General features: G+C 43.8%; 1 protein-coding gene across 1 annotated transcript in view; it reads right to left on the bottom strand.

Moving 5' to 3' along the window:
• Positions 1–5,053: 5,053 nt before the first annotated feature.
• The window catches only part of ccser2a (coiled-coil serine-rich protein 2a), an 83,135-nt gene continuing 72,033 nt past the window's right edge, over positions 5,054–16,155 (bottom strand). The window contains exons 5-6 of the mRNA XM_079511965.1: positions 12,139–12,239; positions 5,054–6,428 (exon numbers count right to left, since the gene is read on the bottom strand). Coding sequence (XP_079368091.1) covers positions 5,688–6,428; positions 12,139–12,239 — 842 coding nt within the window. The 3' untranslated portion in view covers positions 5,054–5,687. The remainder of the gene's footprint in view (positions 6,429–12,138; positions 12,240–16,155) is intronic.

The following is a 16,155-nucleotide window of genomic DNA, read 5'->3' as shown; positions in this document are numbered from 1 at the left end:
AACGACATAGAAACATAGCTTTTTCAGAAAACTGTCATGATGTAGAAGACATTTTTTGAATCTGATCTCAGGTCAGAATGGGTTAAAGTGGCGGGGGAGGCATCGAGACATCAGCATCTATGACAGTTTATAGTTGGATTATGAGTACGCCGTGTGACGAACGTGACAGCGACGCCCCGTCTGACCCTAAAGCAAGATAAGCCCAAATAGACTTTATTATTGCTGTCTCATACCAGCCTCTGGGGACAACAGGATGTACGGTGGGCTATGTCACACACTGACAGACATGAAGGAAGAGAAAGGGGAGAATTGAATTCCGTACAAACCAAATGAAACCCCACTTGCATTTAAATCCAGTTCTAGTGTACATAGTGACATAAACAACAACATCTCACATTTAAAGTGCATAACTGATTAGATTTAATCTAAAAAGCTGTTTCTTTTCTCACTTGCATATTAGATCAGTCAATAATACAGTGCGGTTACTTTCATCCTGGCTGACATCGACAAGCCACTTAAACCTACCTACACTTAATTTTGACATTATTAACGTTAGTTTCCAACAATACTGCATCACAGCATCTCTGGCACAATACAGAAGAGAAATAGCGTATATTGGAGTGGACACAGAGTCGTCATAGAAACCAAGTCCTTCCGTACATGTTATGTGAAAACAACCTGCTACTTTACGTTTCACTGGATAGGAAAACATCTTAAATACATAAATACATCGCATAATAAAAGGCAACAGATTCAGTCAGTCAGTCAGTGCTGAAATGACAATTACATTATGTTGATTCACAAGACATTTGGAAAATGGGGTGGTTATCAGGGTGGGAACAAAATTACATTACAGCATGAGACTGTAGGCTACCATCTCCGCTGCTAATAATGAGTAAATTAGCTGTAAAATGCAATTGAGACTAGGTAAACCCCTGAAGAGATAAAACAGCAATAGAGGAGAACATTGTGTCTGAATTGATCAGCAGCTTCACTCCATCACAATTAAATCATTTACATTATATATATATATATATATATATATATATATATATATATATATATATATATATATATAATTATTATTATATATATATTTTTTATATATTATTTTTTTTTTTAAATTAGATTAGCATAGTGTCAAGACTGAAACGAGGTCAGAGAGAAGGAAGACATGCTAATCACGTCGGGAGCAGGATACTAACTCTGGTCCCTGTGACTCACTGACTGAACCACCAGCCACCCGACCGTAATAAAGGTAATGTGGAAGGAGGAGTACCGCAGTGCAGTTCAATGCACTTAGAAATAGCGTCAGAACAAAAATGTCTTTGGTACAGTAACCTTTTCCCCGGTTGCACGATGAGAATAAACCGTATCATTATAGCTCCATTGAAACATGAAGTGAGTCAAAAATTTCAAAACATTAGGATTGATCCAGTTAGGTGGGCAGTATGAATTCAGAGCACTTATATGCTTTGCTGAGGCTAGCGAGACCCACTGGCTTTGCTGCTTGTCTGGGCAGAACCGAGAGAGCCAGAGCCATTGATTTGGGAGATGGAGAGTCGAGCAGAGGCGGATTGGTGGCAGAAAAGATGGAGCCCTGCTCTAACCTGGCATGGTGTCCCCTTTGGCCCGAGGGTGGGCGGGCGGACACAGACACGGACACACACACACCTACCCACCCCCCCTGGCAGCCATAGGTGTCTGGAGAGATCCACACAGCCGGCTGCATTGATTTCCTGCTTGGCATTACTAAGCAGTGAGTGACACGCTGTGAGGATTGGGTCCATTCTCCGGACCACAGCACACGCAAATAAACACGCTGCAGTCTGTGTATTGCCTCTCCCTCCATCTGATCTCTCTCATATGTGCGGCGCACACACACAGACAGACGACGCATTTAAAAACACATTCATTCACACACATAACCTGTTCGGCTTTGTCGCCTTGCCGTCACCTCCTCATCTCCACATCTGTCCTCTCTGCCGTTTTTTCCCCCCGCCCACTCCCATTATCTTATTGTGCATCTTTTCCCCTGCACCCTCCCTTCCCATCTCATTAAACCATTTTGGGCGGGAAACCCTTTTGGTGTTAGCATTATGCTATGCTTTAGCTATTGAAAAATAGCAGATCTACAAGCTCATAGCGCGCCACCGAGTGGCGCGCTACGAGCTTGTAGGTCTGCTATTTTTGAAAAATCGAAGAACGACTGACATAGAAACATAGCTTTTTCAGAAAACGGTCAGGATGTAGAAGACATTTTTAGAATCTGATCTCAGGTCAGAATGGGTTAAAAGAAATGGGTTTTTCTTGGCTACACAAAGCACTGCTGACTGCTTGGGTCGATTGGCATGGCATCTTACCAGAGGAATAGGAAAACATGCTTTATCGGCGCACACACACACGCACGCACGCACGCACGCACGCACAAGTTGTGTGTGTCCATAAGTGAGTGCAAACACACGTGTCCCCCTCTGAGACTCTCTCCCCTCCCTCACCTCTGTCTTTCTGTACTAAAGCACGGCACGTTATTAGATCCAACGCAACAGACCGGACATTGCCAGAGGGGTACACCGGACAGTGGCCAGATATGAAGGGGGGAGCACTGTTGCGGTCAGTAGGCAGAAAGTCATCCATGGAGGAGTGATAAACCCGACCCCCAGAAATCTCTGACTTGAAACACCACAAATAAAGGCTCTAAGGCTTCCCTTGGGGAGAAATACCACCAAAAATACCTAATTTGGCTTAAAAGTCTTTAAACCAAATGTCAGCTAGCACACATGGGATGGGACCGAATCGACACGAGATTTGGAATGTTTTGTTTCAGTCAGCGTGGTACTTCAAGTAAATTATTTCCTGCAGTTCAGTCTGCACGGACCTACATTATGCATGTGTGTGTGTGCATGCGTGCCTGCTTTCTCCTGCTACTGTATAATCTTTCTCGGCACATAATGAAAGCTAATTCATAGGGGTGTATACGATATAGTAACTATTAAAACTAACTTTTAATTAAACAAAATATGTAAACAGCAAATATCGTATTGTTTGACTTTGTATCGCATCATTTTGCAATGGAAATAATCGACATCGAATCGTTTTGCAATGGAAATAATCAATTGAATCAATACTAAGTACCTGTGCATTGTATTTAGCAATTTTAAGAAGAAAAAGAAAGAGATGGGTTTAATTAGTATTCCATTCCATATCACTACACTTGGTCTGGTCTATTGAAAAATGTGTATGTATTCTCTGTGTTCATGTCAAGGTACGGGTGCGTCCATACAATGTGTGTTCAAATAAAATGTCCATCTAATTGCCAGAGAATCACGGTTTACTTAATGAATTATATATAAATAATAAATGTATCCCTTAAAAGAAGTTTCACACATATTTCATGTATTTGCTAAATGGTTACTGTATCGATTTAAAATCATTGAACCGTATCGTATCGCCATAATGAACCAATATCGTTCAAGTATCGTATCGTCAACCATGTATCGTGATACGTATCGTATCGCTGTTAACACTTTAATTGCCCGGAACTATTTAATCCATTACATTCATGCACCCAGTCGATTTATAAACACGGACGCCTTTTCCGGACGGACCGGCCGGAAGTTCATGATGTTGTGTAGCAGCTAACAATAGCCACAGCACTATAGAGTCGTTCGACAACAACGGGAGACAAGAATAAATCTATCGAGACTAGCGACTGGACCGCGGAGCGCCGTCTAACACAGGATCTTTTTTCAGAAAAAGACGGGATGATTTAGATCGCGATTTATGAACGTTTTAAGATTTTCGTTTTCATCAGCTAAACAGGGGAGGGAGTTTTTCGATGACGCCTCACTGTTGCGCATCACAGAGGAGAGCCCAGCAGGCGTGCCTGGGCTATACAGCCATGCGATCTGTTCTCGTATCAATAAACTTCGTCTTTTGGACAATACTTCGTCCCGAGCGTCGGGCGTTACTAATAGAAAGGACAAAGAACTTCGTCCTGGGCGTTCGGAGTGTTAAAATGTCTCGTTAAACCCCTACGAGTAATTCATATCCGACCTCCCACTTCTCCAAAGTATCTACATGACCCCCCCCACCACCCCCTACGGGGTGCGCACGCTTATCCGACAAACCAAACGTCCGACATGCGGAAATCACCCGTCGCTCCCGACATGCGTTGGTCCGACATGCGTTGCATCGTGCTTGTGGTTAGCGGTAGGTTGTCAGTCTAACGACTGTCGGACCTACCCATGGCTACTCCACTTCATACCACTAGAATAGGCCTCTCTCATCTCTCCTCCATTTCCCAACAAGGTATGCCCACCGAGTCAAGTTCATGCATGCCAAGTGCTCGCAGGGTTCACAGAGGTTCACTTAGAGGCTATACCGAATTGAAATGGACGCACCAGACATTATGAAACCCTCTCTTGAAGGAGCAAGTTGAAAAGTTGCCTTTTTATTTTCCTCTCACCTCCGTCTCGCTCTCTCTCCCCATGTCCTTCTTTCTTGGCCAATGCACAATGCGCACATAGACGAGAACTAATACTTTTTCAAAAGCACATTCTTTTTCTCTCTCTGAATAGGAAGGCTACACAGACAGATTACTTCTCCCGCAGCCTGTCACCTTTTGCTGTAATGTCACTTTTCTTATCTTCAAATACCGTCTCCTCGGGCGCTCCATTACAAAGCAATGGTCACATACCTGTAACCTATGCACCCTACAGTACTGTATGTTAGGGCAACTGGACTCGACAGCCACAGTTTCAAGTTTAAATAAACTGGTAATACCTTAAGGGAAATGCATACAGTGTATGTACAGTTGGGTGCCACCGATATTGTCCCTTATCATTTGACCCATTTAGGCCTGACCTCAAAATTTTAAAAAATCCTTCTAAATCCTCCAGTTTTCTGAAATAAATATTTTCACGATTTTTCAAAAATAGCAGACCTACAAGCTCGTAGCGCGCCACTCGGTGGCGCGCTATGAGCTTGTAGATCTGCTATTTTTCAATAGCTAAATTATAACATAATGTTTAAAACACCAAAAGGGGTTCCCGCCCAAAATGGGTTAACTGTCCTTTTGCGCAGATCACGCAAACCTCAGCAAAAAGAAAAGGACAATATCGATGGCCTCCAACTGTATATATATATATATATGGTATGTGTGTGTGTGTGTGTGTGTGTGTGTGTGTGTGTGTGTGTGTGTGTGTGTGTGTGTGTGTGTGTGTGTGTGTGTGTGTGTGTGTGTGTGTGTGTGAGAATCGTAACACTCCATGTTTCACGATGAACAATAATGTGTCTGTCAAATGTGCAAAGCAAATAAACTGGACATTGTATCTGTCCAATATTGTCCCAGCAGGAAATCCTCCTCAGTTCATTCTCAAGTTAATTTCACTCATAAACCTGCTGGGACTATTTTAGAAGACCGTGTGGAATTAAAAATGTACCACTCTTGTGAATTGTGGTTAAGACGAGGCCGTGCTACATATTGCTTTGTGATCCGCGAAGCAGGGCTTTTCAGACAATGTCAGTATGACCACATGAATGTGTGACCTTGACACAGTGGCATGTTCTTATGGGACACACAAAGACCACACATTATTATGTCTTGGGTCTGGAAGAGGAACGATGGCTGCAGATCTCAGTCTCATGTTGTGTGATGGATGAGCTCGGATGGGATGGGAAGCTCCTTAGATGATCTTTGGCTTGGGGAGGCGTGAGAGGCCGGGGGCGGACAGGACCCTGGTTGCCCTGGGGTCACACTCCTCAGCCAGGCTTAGGTCGGTGGCTGCGGTGTTAGTGCTCCCTGGATCCTTCCAGAGCCCCGACGCCGTGCGGGGCTGAGGGAGTGAAGAGCAGCCCGGAGGCCCCGCACTGAAGCAAGGCAGGCCTCTGGAGGGAGGGGGCAGCTGCTTGGTCCTGAAGTTGGCCGGTGGCGCAGAGCAGCCCCCCGCTCTACGAGGGACAGAGCCACCGGTGCCCCCCTGTGGTAGCGCTGGCACTGACACTCGCCTGTGGAGGCGGGGGGCCTGCAGCACGCGGGGGCAAGCAGATGCAACTGCTTCGCCTGCAGAGACCAGCCCATACATCTCGGTCAGCGGACCAGGCTTGGCCCCAGACGGAGAAGCTGAGGTTGGGCGGTGCCTGGCCGTGGCCCCCTCTGGCACCTCTGAGCCCGAGTAGTCTTGGAGGCGGCGGTGGGCGCCGATGAAGAGGCTAATTTCATCTGGGTTTGGGGCCGGAGGTCCTACCAGGAGAGAGGAATCCGTCACGGTGCCTCCAGTTGGCTGGCCAAAGTCTATGTTGGCTCCGCCCTCTCTAATGCTGCTTCTTGTGGGGTCACTGTGGACCTCTGTGGGGGGAGTTTTTACTAGTTTTTCCTGGCGCAGGTGCTCTGTGAGGCAGGTGCTGGAAGGCTGTAGTATTTGAGGCTGTGAAAGGAAAGAAAATACATTAATACATCAGTATAATGAGGAGAGCTGGAGCTGCTACTTATTTGTCCCAGTTGGTTTGTCCCTTTTTTCAGTGTCTTTGATCCGGGTGAAAAACCAGGCCTTTGAATTTGGAATGGAATTTTATTTGTCTTTCCCTTTCATAGCAGTGGCAGCCAAGACTGCCAGTCACAACCCACCTACCCCAAATGAGAGGTGCGGATACAAACTGTAGCCTTTGAGTCAGACGGGCACTCAGTGATAACATGGCTGGCTGCGTGTCTGGGTTCTGGGTTCTTAAGTCTCCCTGAGGTGTTGGTCGCTGCTTTAGGGCTGAGCTACACCATGGCTTTTCAAAGCATGCACTTTTAGATCTAGTCCTATTTTAAAGTGTGCGTATGCGGGGCTCTTGGTGCTCGGTGTAGCTCGGCCGTTACAAGGACCTCAGAGATATTTCCTTAGACCTGAGATGTCTGCTGCCTCTGGGGGAGGTTGGTGGTACAGTAACCGTGAAGGACTAGTTTCTGTACATGGTATGATGGCCTACTGTGTGTGTGTGTGTGTGTGTGTGCGTGCGTGTGCGTGCGTGCCAGTATATTAAATACTGGTTTCAAAACAGAATGCCATTTGTAACAATTATCACCTGCCCTGTTTTCTTGTCGGTCACGTGACGTGAACCACATAGCCTACCATATAAGGGAGGCTGTAATTGTCACTGATTTTGTCACCTGATGAAGGCCGCAACCATGGACGAAATGTTGCGTTTGATACCATGCCACAGTTTTTAAAATAAATTAAGCACTGAGGAGCATAGCTGTGTGCGGACTTTTCTCTTTTATATTATATTAAATCCTGCAATACTGTAATTGGTATTCGACAAGCCTGAAAACATACTTCTGAGAACAGCATTTTTGTATTTTCAAAATACCCTGAGGAAGACAATTCCGTTGAAACATTCGTTAACCCTTTAAAACAAAGCAGACTTTCATCGTGACTACGAGTCGTTCAAGCCTTTAACCCATTCTGACCTGAGATCAGATTCTAAAAATGTCTTCCTCATCCTGACAGTTTTCTGAAAAAGCTATGTTTCTATGTCAGTCGTTCTTCGATTTTTCAAAAATAGCAGACCAAGCTCGTAGGGCGCCACTCGGTGGCGCGCTATGAGCTTGTAGATCTTGTAGATTTTTCAATAGCTAAAGCATAACATAATGCTAACACCAGAAGTGGTTCCCGCACAAAATGGGTTAATTGATGCTGGTCATTTCAGTTTCGATACCAGCAAGCTTGTTGAATTTAAGAAGTCTTTGTCTTTGTTCCACATCATGCATGTTCCCTGAGGCAGTTCTTGTTCAATTTAGAGTTTGTCGGGTTTTGGTGGGGCTTTTCATGTGACCTTTATGCAACAGATAGAATTCTGTTTAGCTTTGTTCAGGAATATGGAGCAGATATGAGAGATGTCTGAGAGAAGAAGACAGAAATAGCAATATTTGTTTTTTTTAGTCCTTTATGCTGCTCTTGCAAATGTATAGTATACATATTATATTAAACATTCTTTTTAAAACGGTATTTGTTGTAGTTTATTTGTTTTGGGCGCATATACAGTATTGGCAATATTTGTGTACATGCATGAGTACTTGAATGCATATTCTAGGATAGTTATTCATATGCTTCCTGCATGGCTGCTCCACCAAATCATTTAACCCGTCTTGACCTGAGATCAGATTCTAAAAATGTCTGTTTGAAAATGGCAGTTTTCTGAAAAAGCTATGTTTCTATGTCAGTCGTTCTTCGATTTTTCAAAAATAGCAGACCTACAAGCTCGTAGCGCGCCACTCGGTGGCGCGCTATGAGCTTGTAGATCTGCTATTTTTCAATAGCTAAAGCATAACATAATGCTAACACCAAAAGGGGTTCCCGCCCAAAATGCGTTAAAGGTACTTTGCAATATCTACTGTACTGTACCTACTACCGTATGTGCATCGTGCATGCTCAGTTTAACACAGAGATACTTGACCAACATGTTTTTTCCACATTAACCAGTTCAGCATGGTGGTATCCAGCCAGCCTGGAACATAATGTAGCTCCATATGGACTATTACTTTAATCTCCTCTCCTGACACCGATGCATGTACTAACTAGCTGTAGTTGGGTATAAGGCTGGCTACCTGCCACCTTATTATTCGGGGTTGTATCCAAAGCTGCACATAACGCGCACGCACGCACGCACGCACGCACGCACGCACGCACGCACGCACACACACACTCTATTGAAGCTAGCTCAACATGTAGTTTTATTCTAAATGATACACTATTAATTTGTTGAAATGAATGTGCCAGAGGTAGCCATGGCGGGGCTTTCTGTATACGATTTTGTGTAGCTATCCTGTGTCTCCACAGCTCTACGGTTACAGCTTTGACTCCCATTGGAACAAGACGTAGTCAAAGACTACTTCAAAGGATATGTACTCATACAGCTGTGTACAAGCCACAAAGCCTAGTGTACACAGGAAATGAACATGAAAAGATTCTGGAAAAGACTGGAATACATATTAAGACTGTGTAAAAAAAAAAATAAAGAAAAAGGATGTGTATTTTTTAAACAGGTTACTGCTGTCAATCCCATGTAGTATGTAATGAGGGAGTGGCTGTGGATGACCAAGACCATAGCGCCATCTGCTGGCTCCACACCACCACACTGCACTCACCATGCCTTTCATAGTATAACCCTTCCCTAAGCCTGGGGTTTAATTTCTCAGTGGGCATCTTCAGAGACATTCTAGCTTTTTTTGCAATGAGGGCGGCAAAGCCACGACATGTAGCTAAATAAAGCCTCTGTGCCAAAAGAGCTGTGAGCACAGAGATTACATTACAAATTATTAAGCCATTTTGGGCGGGAACCCCTTTTGGTGTTTTAAAGCATTATGTCATACTTTAGCTATTGAAAAATAGCAGATCTACAAGCTCATAGCTTGTAGGTCTGCTATTTTTGAAAAGTCGTGAAAATGTGGCGCAAATCTTTGCTTCTGAGGGGTCCCTGGAACTACATATTTTCAGATGGGGGTCGGTGGCCAATTACATATAATTTTTGGGGTCCTTGACATGAAATATTGAGAACCACTGACATAGAAACATGAGGTTTTTCCGAAAACCGTCAGGATTTAGAAGAATTTTTTTTTAATTTCGACGTCAGGCCTAAATGGGTTAAAAGACTTCAAAAGGCTACATCACTAAAATATAGCACGGAAATCTATCATCCAAAGAAGAGCTATGACGTCTGTGATAGGGAGAACAGCTTTTTTCTTTCATAGCCAAAAAACCACAGAATAATTTGTCCCCCCATGCTCTGAATGCGATTTCTCAGTAATGCCAGAGTTCCACAGAGAATTGCATGGAGGAGATGGAAAATTGGTGACGGAGGACTTTTGCGGTATAATTTTTCGGGGAATCAGCATAAACATCTTATCCGCAGCAATCTGTACATACACTGAAAAAGTCATCAACGTTAATTAAAAAATGTGGTTACATTTGTACACGCTCAGAGTTAACCCGTTCTGGGCGGGAACCCCTTTTTGGTGTTAGCATTATGTTATGCTTTAGCTATTGAAAAATAGCAGATCTACAAGCTCATAGCGCGCCACCGAGTGGCGCGCTACGAGCTTGTAGGTCTGCTATTTTTGAAAAACCGAAGAACCACTGACATAGAAACATAGCTTTTTCAGAAAACTGTCGGGATGTAGAAGACATTTTTAGAATCTGATCTCAGGTCAGACTGGGTTAAATTAACACAGAGGATTTTACTGTGTACTGGTATAACATCTAGCATTTGAACAAAGCAGTTCCAGTAGATACTGTACTAATTGAAAAGCCCAGAGGCTATAAGAGTCATTTTTAAACAGCTGAATGCATATCGGTATACGGTACATTTTTAATACAGTACATTGTAGCTGATATGCATATTATGCATGGTAGGGACTCCTTGTTTGATGGTGCACTATTGCACTGTTCCCCAAACGGTGGGTCAGGAAGGACCCATGTTTGGGTCGTGGACCGGTTTTAGGGGTTGCGAGTATAAATATCCCCTTTTTTGTTTTTCATTAAAAAAAAATAAACAACGATATCTATATTATTTCAAAATATGAAAAAAATAGTTTAAACAAAAAATAATGACAACTTTTCATTTAAAAATAAATAAATCTAATTTCCATAAATTAATTAAAAGAAAGTTTAAGCAGATGTGAAAATATCAGGTATACAAGCTCAGTGTGGCACAAAGTGATGCATTGTGAGCTCGTAGATCTTCCATTTTCACTAGTTTGGGTCCCGGGCAATAGTCTAATTTCTCTTTTGGGTCTTGAGCTAAAAAGTTTGGGAACCACTGGTGTATTGAGTCACATGGTACAAGGTGTACTGTCCTCAGAGTCACATGGTACAAGGTGCACTGTCCTCAGAGTCACATGGTACAAGGTGCACTGTCCTCAGTCACATGGTACAAGGTGTACTGTCCTCAGAGTCACATGGTACAAGGTGCACTGTCCTCAGAGTCACATGGTACAAGGTGCACTGTCCTCAGTCACATGGTACAAGGTGTACTGTCCTCAGAGTCACATGGTACAAGGTGTACTGTCCTCAGAGTCACATGGTACAAGGTGCACTGTCCTCAGAGTCACATGGTACAAGGTGTACTGTCCTCAGTCACATGGCACAAGGTGTACTGTCCTCAGAGTCACATGGTACAAGGTGTAGTCTCCTTGTCACATGGTACAAGGTGTACTGTCCTCAGAGACTCATTGAGTCACATGGTACAAGGTGTACTGTCCTCAGAGTCACATGGTACAAGGTGTACTGTCCTCAGACTCATTGAGTCACATGGTACAAGGTGTACTGTCCTCAGAGACTCATTGAGTCACATGGTACAAGGTGTACTGTCCTCAGAGATTCATTGAGTCACATGGTACAAGGTGTACTGTCCTCAGAGACTCATTGAGTCACATGGTACAAGGTGTACTGTCCTCAGAGACTCATTGTATTGAGTCACATGGTACAAGGTGTACTGTCCTCAGAGACTCATTGTATTGAGTCACATGGTACAAGGTGCACTGTCCTCAGAGACTCATTGAGTCACATGGTACAAGGTGCTCTGTCCTCATAGACTCATTGAGTCACATGGTACAAGGTGTACTGTCCTCAGACTCCTTGAGTCACATGGTACAAGGTGTACTGTCCTCAGAGACTCATTGTATTGAGTCACATGGTACAAGGTGTACTGTCCTCAGAGACTCATTGTATTGAGTCACATGGTACAAGGTGCACTGTCCTCAGAGACTCATTGACCATCACCTCAGAGACTCATGTACCATCACATGGTACAAGGTGTACTGTCCTCAGAGACTCATTGTATTGAGTCACATGGTACAAGGTGTACTGTCCTCAGAGACTCATTGTATTGAGTCACATGGTACAAGGTGTACTGTCCTCAGAGACTCATTGTATTGAGTCACATGGTACAAGGTGTACTGTCCTCAGAGACTCATTGAGTCACATGGTACAAGGTGTACTGTCCTCAGAGACTCCTTGCTGAAGGTGTGGGTAACACAAGGCCTTTTTACTATTCCTCAGAGACTCCTTGCTGAAGGTGTTGGTAACACAAGGCCTTTTTACTATTCCTCAGAGACTCCTTGCTGAAGGTGTGGGTAACACAAGGCCTTTTTACTGTCCTCAGAGACTCATTGCTGAAGGTGTGGGTAACACAAGGCCTTTTTACTGTCCTCAGAGACTCATTGCTGAAGGTGTGGGTAACACAAGGCCTTTTTACTGTCCTCAGAGACTCATTGCTGAAGGTGTGGGTAACACAAGGCCTTTTCCAGTACAAGAACCTCATGTCTCAGTTCACCAGCGAGAGACATCACACTCGCTCCAAACTGTCAGTCTAATCAAACACAGAGATGCCAATAATATGCGGCCAAGGCATCAGGGAAGTGTCAGAAGCCATCATAATACATTTCTTCCACAGACTGACTCTCAGAATAGAAACGCAGTAGTAACTAGAAAAAGTGCCCTTCTGGGCACTGGAGGATAGGAGTGTGTGTGATGTTTGGCAAAATGTTTAGGAGTAATATAAACATGTTGTTTTGTTTGTTTGTTTCTTGCAGCAATTTTCTTCATTTTGGAAATGCAGAGCCAGATCACTCATAGCATCTCTGAGGATAGAATTCTGGATGTGCAGCATTTTGTAATAAACGGGCTACTCCTGAAAACTTTGGAAGGCAATCTTAGCTAATCAGTGTAGAATCTGAGAAATCCAACAGGCTCGTCTTGATCACATGACTACAGAGATCATGTGTACGATTTGCGTGAGATTTGGATGAAATCTGTGTGACTAACATAAACAATGTGTTTTGCAGAAATCGGCCTCATGGTGGCGCTATAACCGGCAGATGTGGAGGGATGCAGGGAAAATGTTTTTCCATGGCCTCTAGGGAGTGCGCATACATACATTGTCGATGCAGTTATAGGTAAAAACAGGAATTGGCCTGTTATAGCGCCACCGTGAGGCTGATTTGGGAAAAAAATAGTGGCATGTCGTCCTCGGCCTAGTGGAAATGTGTGTGTATAATTTCATGGAAATTGGACACTGTTTGTGATTTGTGGCATTTTGTTCGAAACGGACCAATCATGTGAGCTTTGGAAGCCAATCTTAGCCAATCAGGATGGAAGATGGGAAATTGTGCAGATCTGTGTTGATCACATGACTATGGAGATAGTGTATACCGAATTGTGTGATGTATGGATAAAATGTGTACTAGTTATCTACAGAAATGTGTTTTGCCTAAATCGGCCTCATGGTGGCCGTTGAGGAATATTTGGGGCAGAGGTTCGTCGTTGGCACCCAGGGAGTGTGTGTGCACAGTTTGGCATGGATCGGGCCAACGGTGCCGGAGATTAGCTGATAACGGGCGGACGGAAGGACACACACACAGAACATATTCTCTCCCCATGCCTTCGGCCTGGTGGAGACTAGCTCACGTGACATTTTGCAAACAATACGTTTAGGAAAGAGCCTGGTTAAAGGACCACTTCATCACTTTTCAACTTATCTTCATATAATTGGTCCTCACTAAAGGTCATAATAAAATACCACAATTTCTTTTCTACTCAGTTTGTGGGCTGAGGGCTGTGGGCAGTTCAGAAATCCGTCCACCAGTGACGACATCGTTGGGCAGATTTTAAACAAGATTTTCATTATCGTGAGAACGATGGCTTCCATTTTCGCATTGCAACTGTTCAGGAATAGAAAGCTTGCAGTTTCTAATTTCTATTACCTTTGATTCCCCATTGATGGTGTCACTGGTGGAGGGTTTCTGAACTGCCCACAGCCCTCATATGAGACACAGACCGAGTAGAAAATAATTGTGGCATTTTATCATGAACATTAGTGAGGACCAACAATATGAATGCAGGTTGAGAAGTGGTCCTTTAAGAGAGAAAATTACCGTCATTTACCTGTACACAGATGAGTGGCAGTGTAGCGCCACAATTATTTTGGTGCTAGTTTAGATTTCATAGCATTATCTAATATATTATATTGTCTGTTGTGGAAATGGTAATTTCGATTGCGAGTGAATTTAACCGCCAGAGGAGCCAGAGGGGGTGAGGGCGGAGCGCTGAGATTGCTCACATTTGTCTGCTCGCCGTGCTAAACCGCTCGTGATGGCAGAGTTAGAATGAAGGCTATAGCTCAGGGTGCCGGTAATACGCTTTCAGATACAATAACAGGGGGTCATTCGTAAACGTTATGCCTTCCGATGCGATTCCGCTGAGTTGTTCATAAAGTGCAAACACCTAGCTAGGGTGATATACCACCTGCCCTGTGAATGAAAATATGTTTAATAAGGAATACATCAGCATGCACGGCAATTCATAAAACTCTTTGTTTGATAGCATGGAACAACAAAACAAACCAAAACAAACGAATGGAACCAAACTATGTATAAAATGTATAACAAAAGTGCATACATACACTACGAACACCACACAACAACAACCTATTTTTCAAAATCTCACAAACTGTCAAAAAAAAAAAGATAGATGGATGGAAAAATATGAAGGCTTTAGCGAGGTCACAGCAACCAAACAGGCAACAAAGAATGTGAACAATAACAAAAGAATAAAGCAAGGCGGTGACCTCATACTGTCTTCCCCGGGAAGAGTATAGACTCACTCGAAGCAATACAGCGAGTGTAGTTACGACGACAAGGTCACAAACTCAATAACACCACCACAGCAACAAGGCGTTCGTTACAGCACGCCCCGTGCAAAGCATGCAAAATGTACATGCTATCAGTGTTGTTTTGGAAACTAAATGAAAACTAAGCTATGATGACTAAAACTAAGACTAAATGTATTGACAATTTCGTCAACAAATAAAAACTAGACTAAAATGTTAGGGAGGGAATAGGAGATCCAGTATAGGTCATTTACACTTGGTTGCATGCTGAAAATAGCAGATCTACAAGCTCACAACGCGTCGCAGCGCGACGCGTTGTGAGCTTGTAGATCTGCTATTTTCAGCAAGTATAAAATCTGTCATTACGACAGCATCAAGGCCCACCAAAATACATTTTAGTCGACTAAATCAACTGTAGATTTAGTCGACTAAAATCTTATGACATTTAGTCGACTAAAACTATTCAAGAGACTATGACTAAAACTAAAATCAAAATTTGCTGCCAAAAACAACACTGCATGCTATATAGCTCCACATCACATCATGCCAGCCAGCCCCCACCCCGGCATGCTGGTGTTGGGGTGTGGCGGTTAGGGGGTTATGGGGAGGTGGGCATGTTAAAGAAAGGGTTACTGTACCACGCTCTGTCAGTGAAGTACTGTACTAGGGTCTCCACTCCTTGCCACAGGCATTTTGTACAGTATGGGGAGGCAGAGGGAGAGGAGGAGAGAGAACACGAGAGACGTTTACACAGAAGAACAGGCGAGGTAGAGAGAAAGTGGGAGTGGGAGAAAGATAATGGGGGGGAGAGAGAGAGAGAGAGAGAGAGAGAGAGAGAGAGAGAGAGAGAGAGAGAGAGAGAGAGAGAGAGGAGAGAGAGAGAGAGAGAGAGAGAGAGCATGCTCTCTCTCTCTCTGAGTGGTAGAGAGACAGAGAAGCAGACGTTGGACAGGCCAATCCTGAATCCAAGCCTTATCAAACACCTCGTGCATACAGGCACTTAAAAAACAAAACCAGGGCAAATTATGTCTTTCATAATACAGTCCCACACAACTGGCAAGAACAAGAACCCCCCTAGCTGTTTTATTTCATTTTTCTATTAAATTACAACCTTACAAGCGCATAACACCCAAATTGTTTTTCTGAGAGAATTTACTTTTCCATCTTAAGTCTACTAGCCTGGCGGTAGAGCACTGAGTCGGTAACGATGGAAGTTGGAGATCCATGCCCCACCCGCAATACCCGTTCCACCGTCTCTCTGTGTCCCCCTTTATTCCTGTATATGGAGTTCTGTGTCAGCCATGCCCAAATATGAAGTGTGTTGTCTAATCTCAATGTGACATCATGGAATCTACGACACCTGAGCACTGCACTCCCTGTGGTGGTGTGGAACGTGTGCGACTGTGCGTCAAATTTGGTGGGGCGAACGGTTCTAGAGTTACGGGGATTATTACAGACATACATACGTATGTACACACGTACAGAGACATGGTGCACTACTTG

Source organism: Electrona antarctica (assembly GCF_951216825.1).
Source record: "Electrona antarctica genome assembly, chromosome: 10".
Classification (NCBI taxonomy): Eukaryota; Metazoa; Chordata; class Actinopteri; order Myctophiformes; family Myctophidae; genus Electrona; species Electrona antarctica.
The sequence above is the reverse complement of the archived record's forward strand: the minus strand, read 5'-3'. Positions and strand labels throughout refer to the sequence as shown.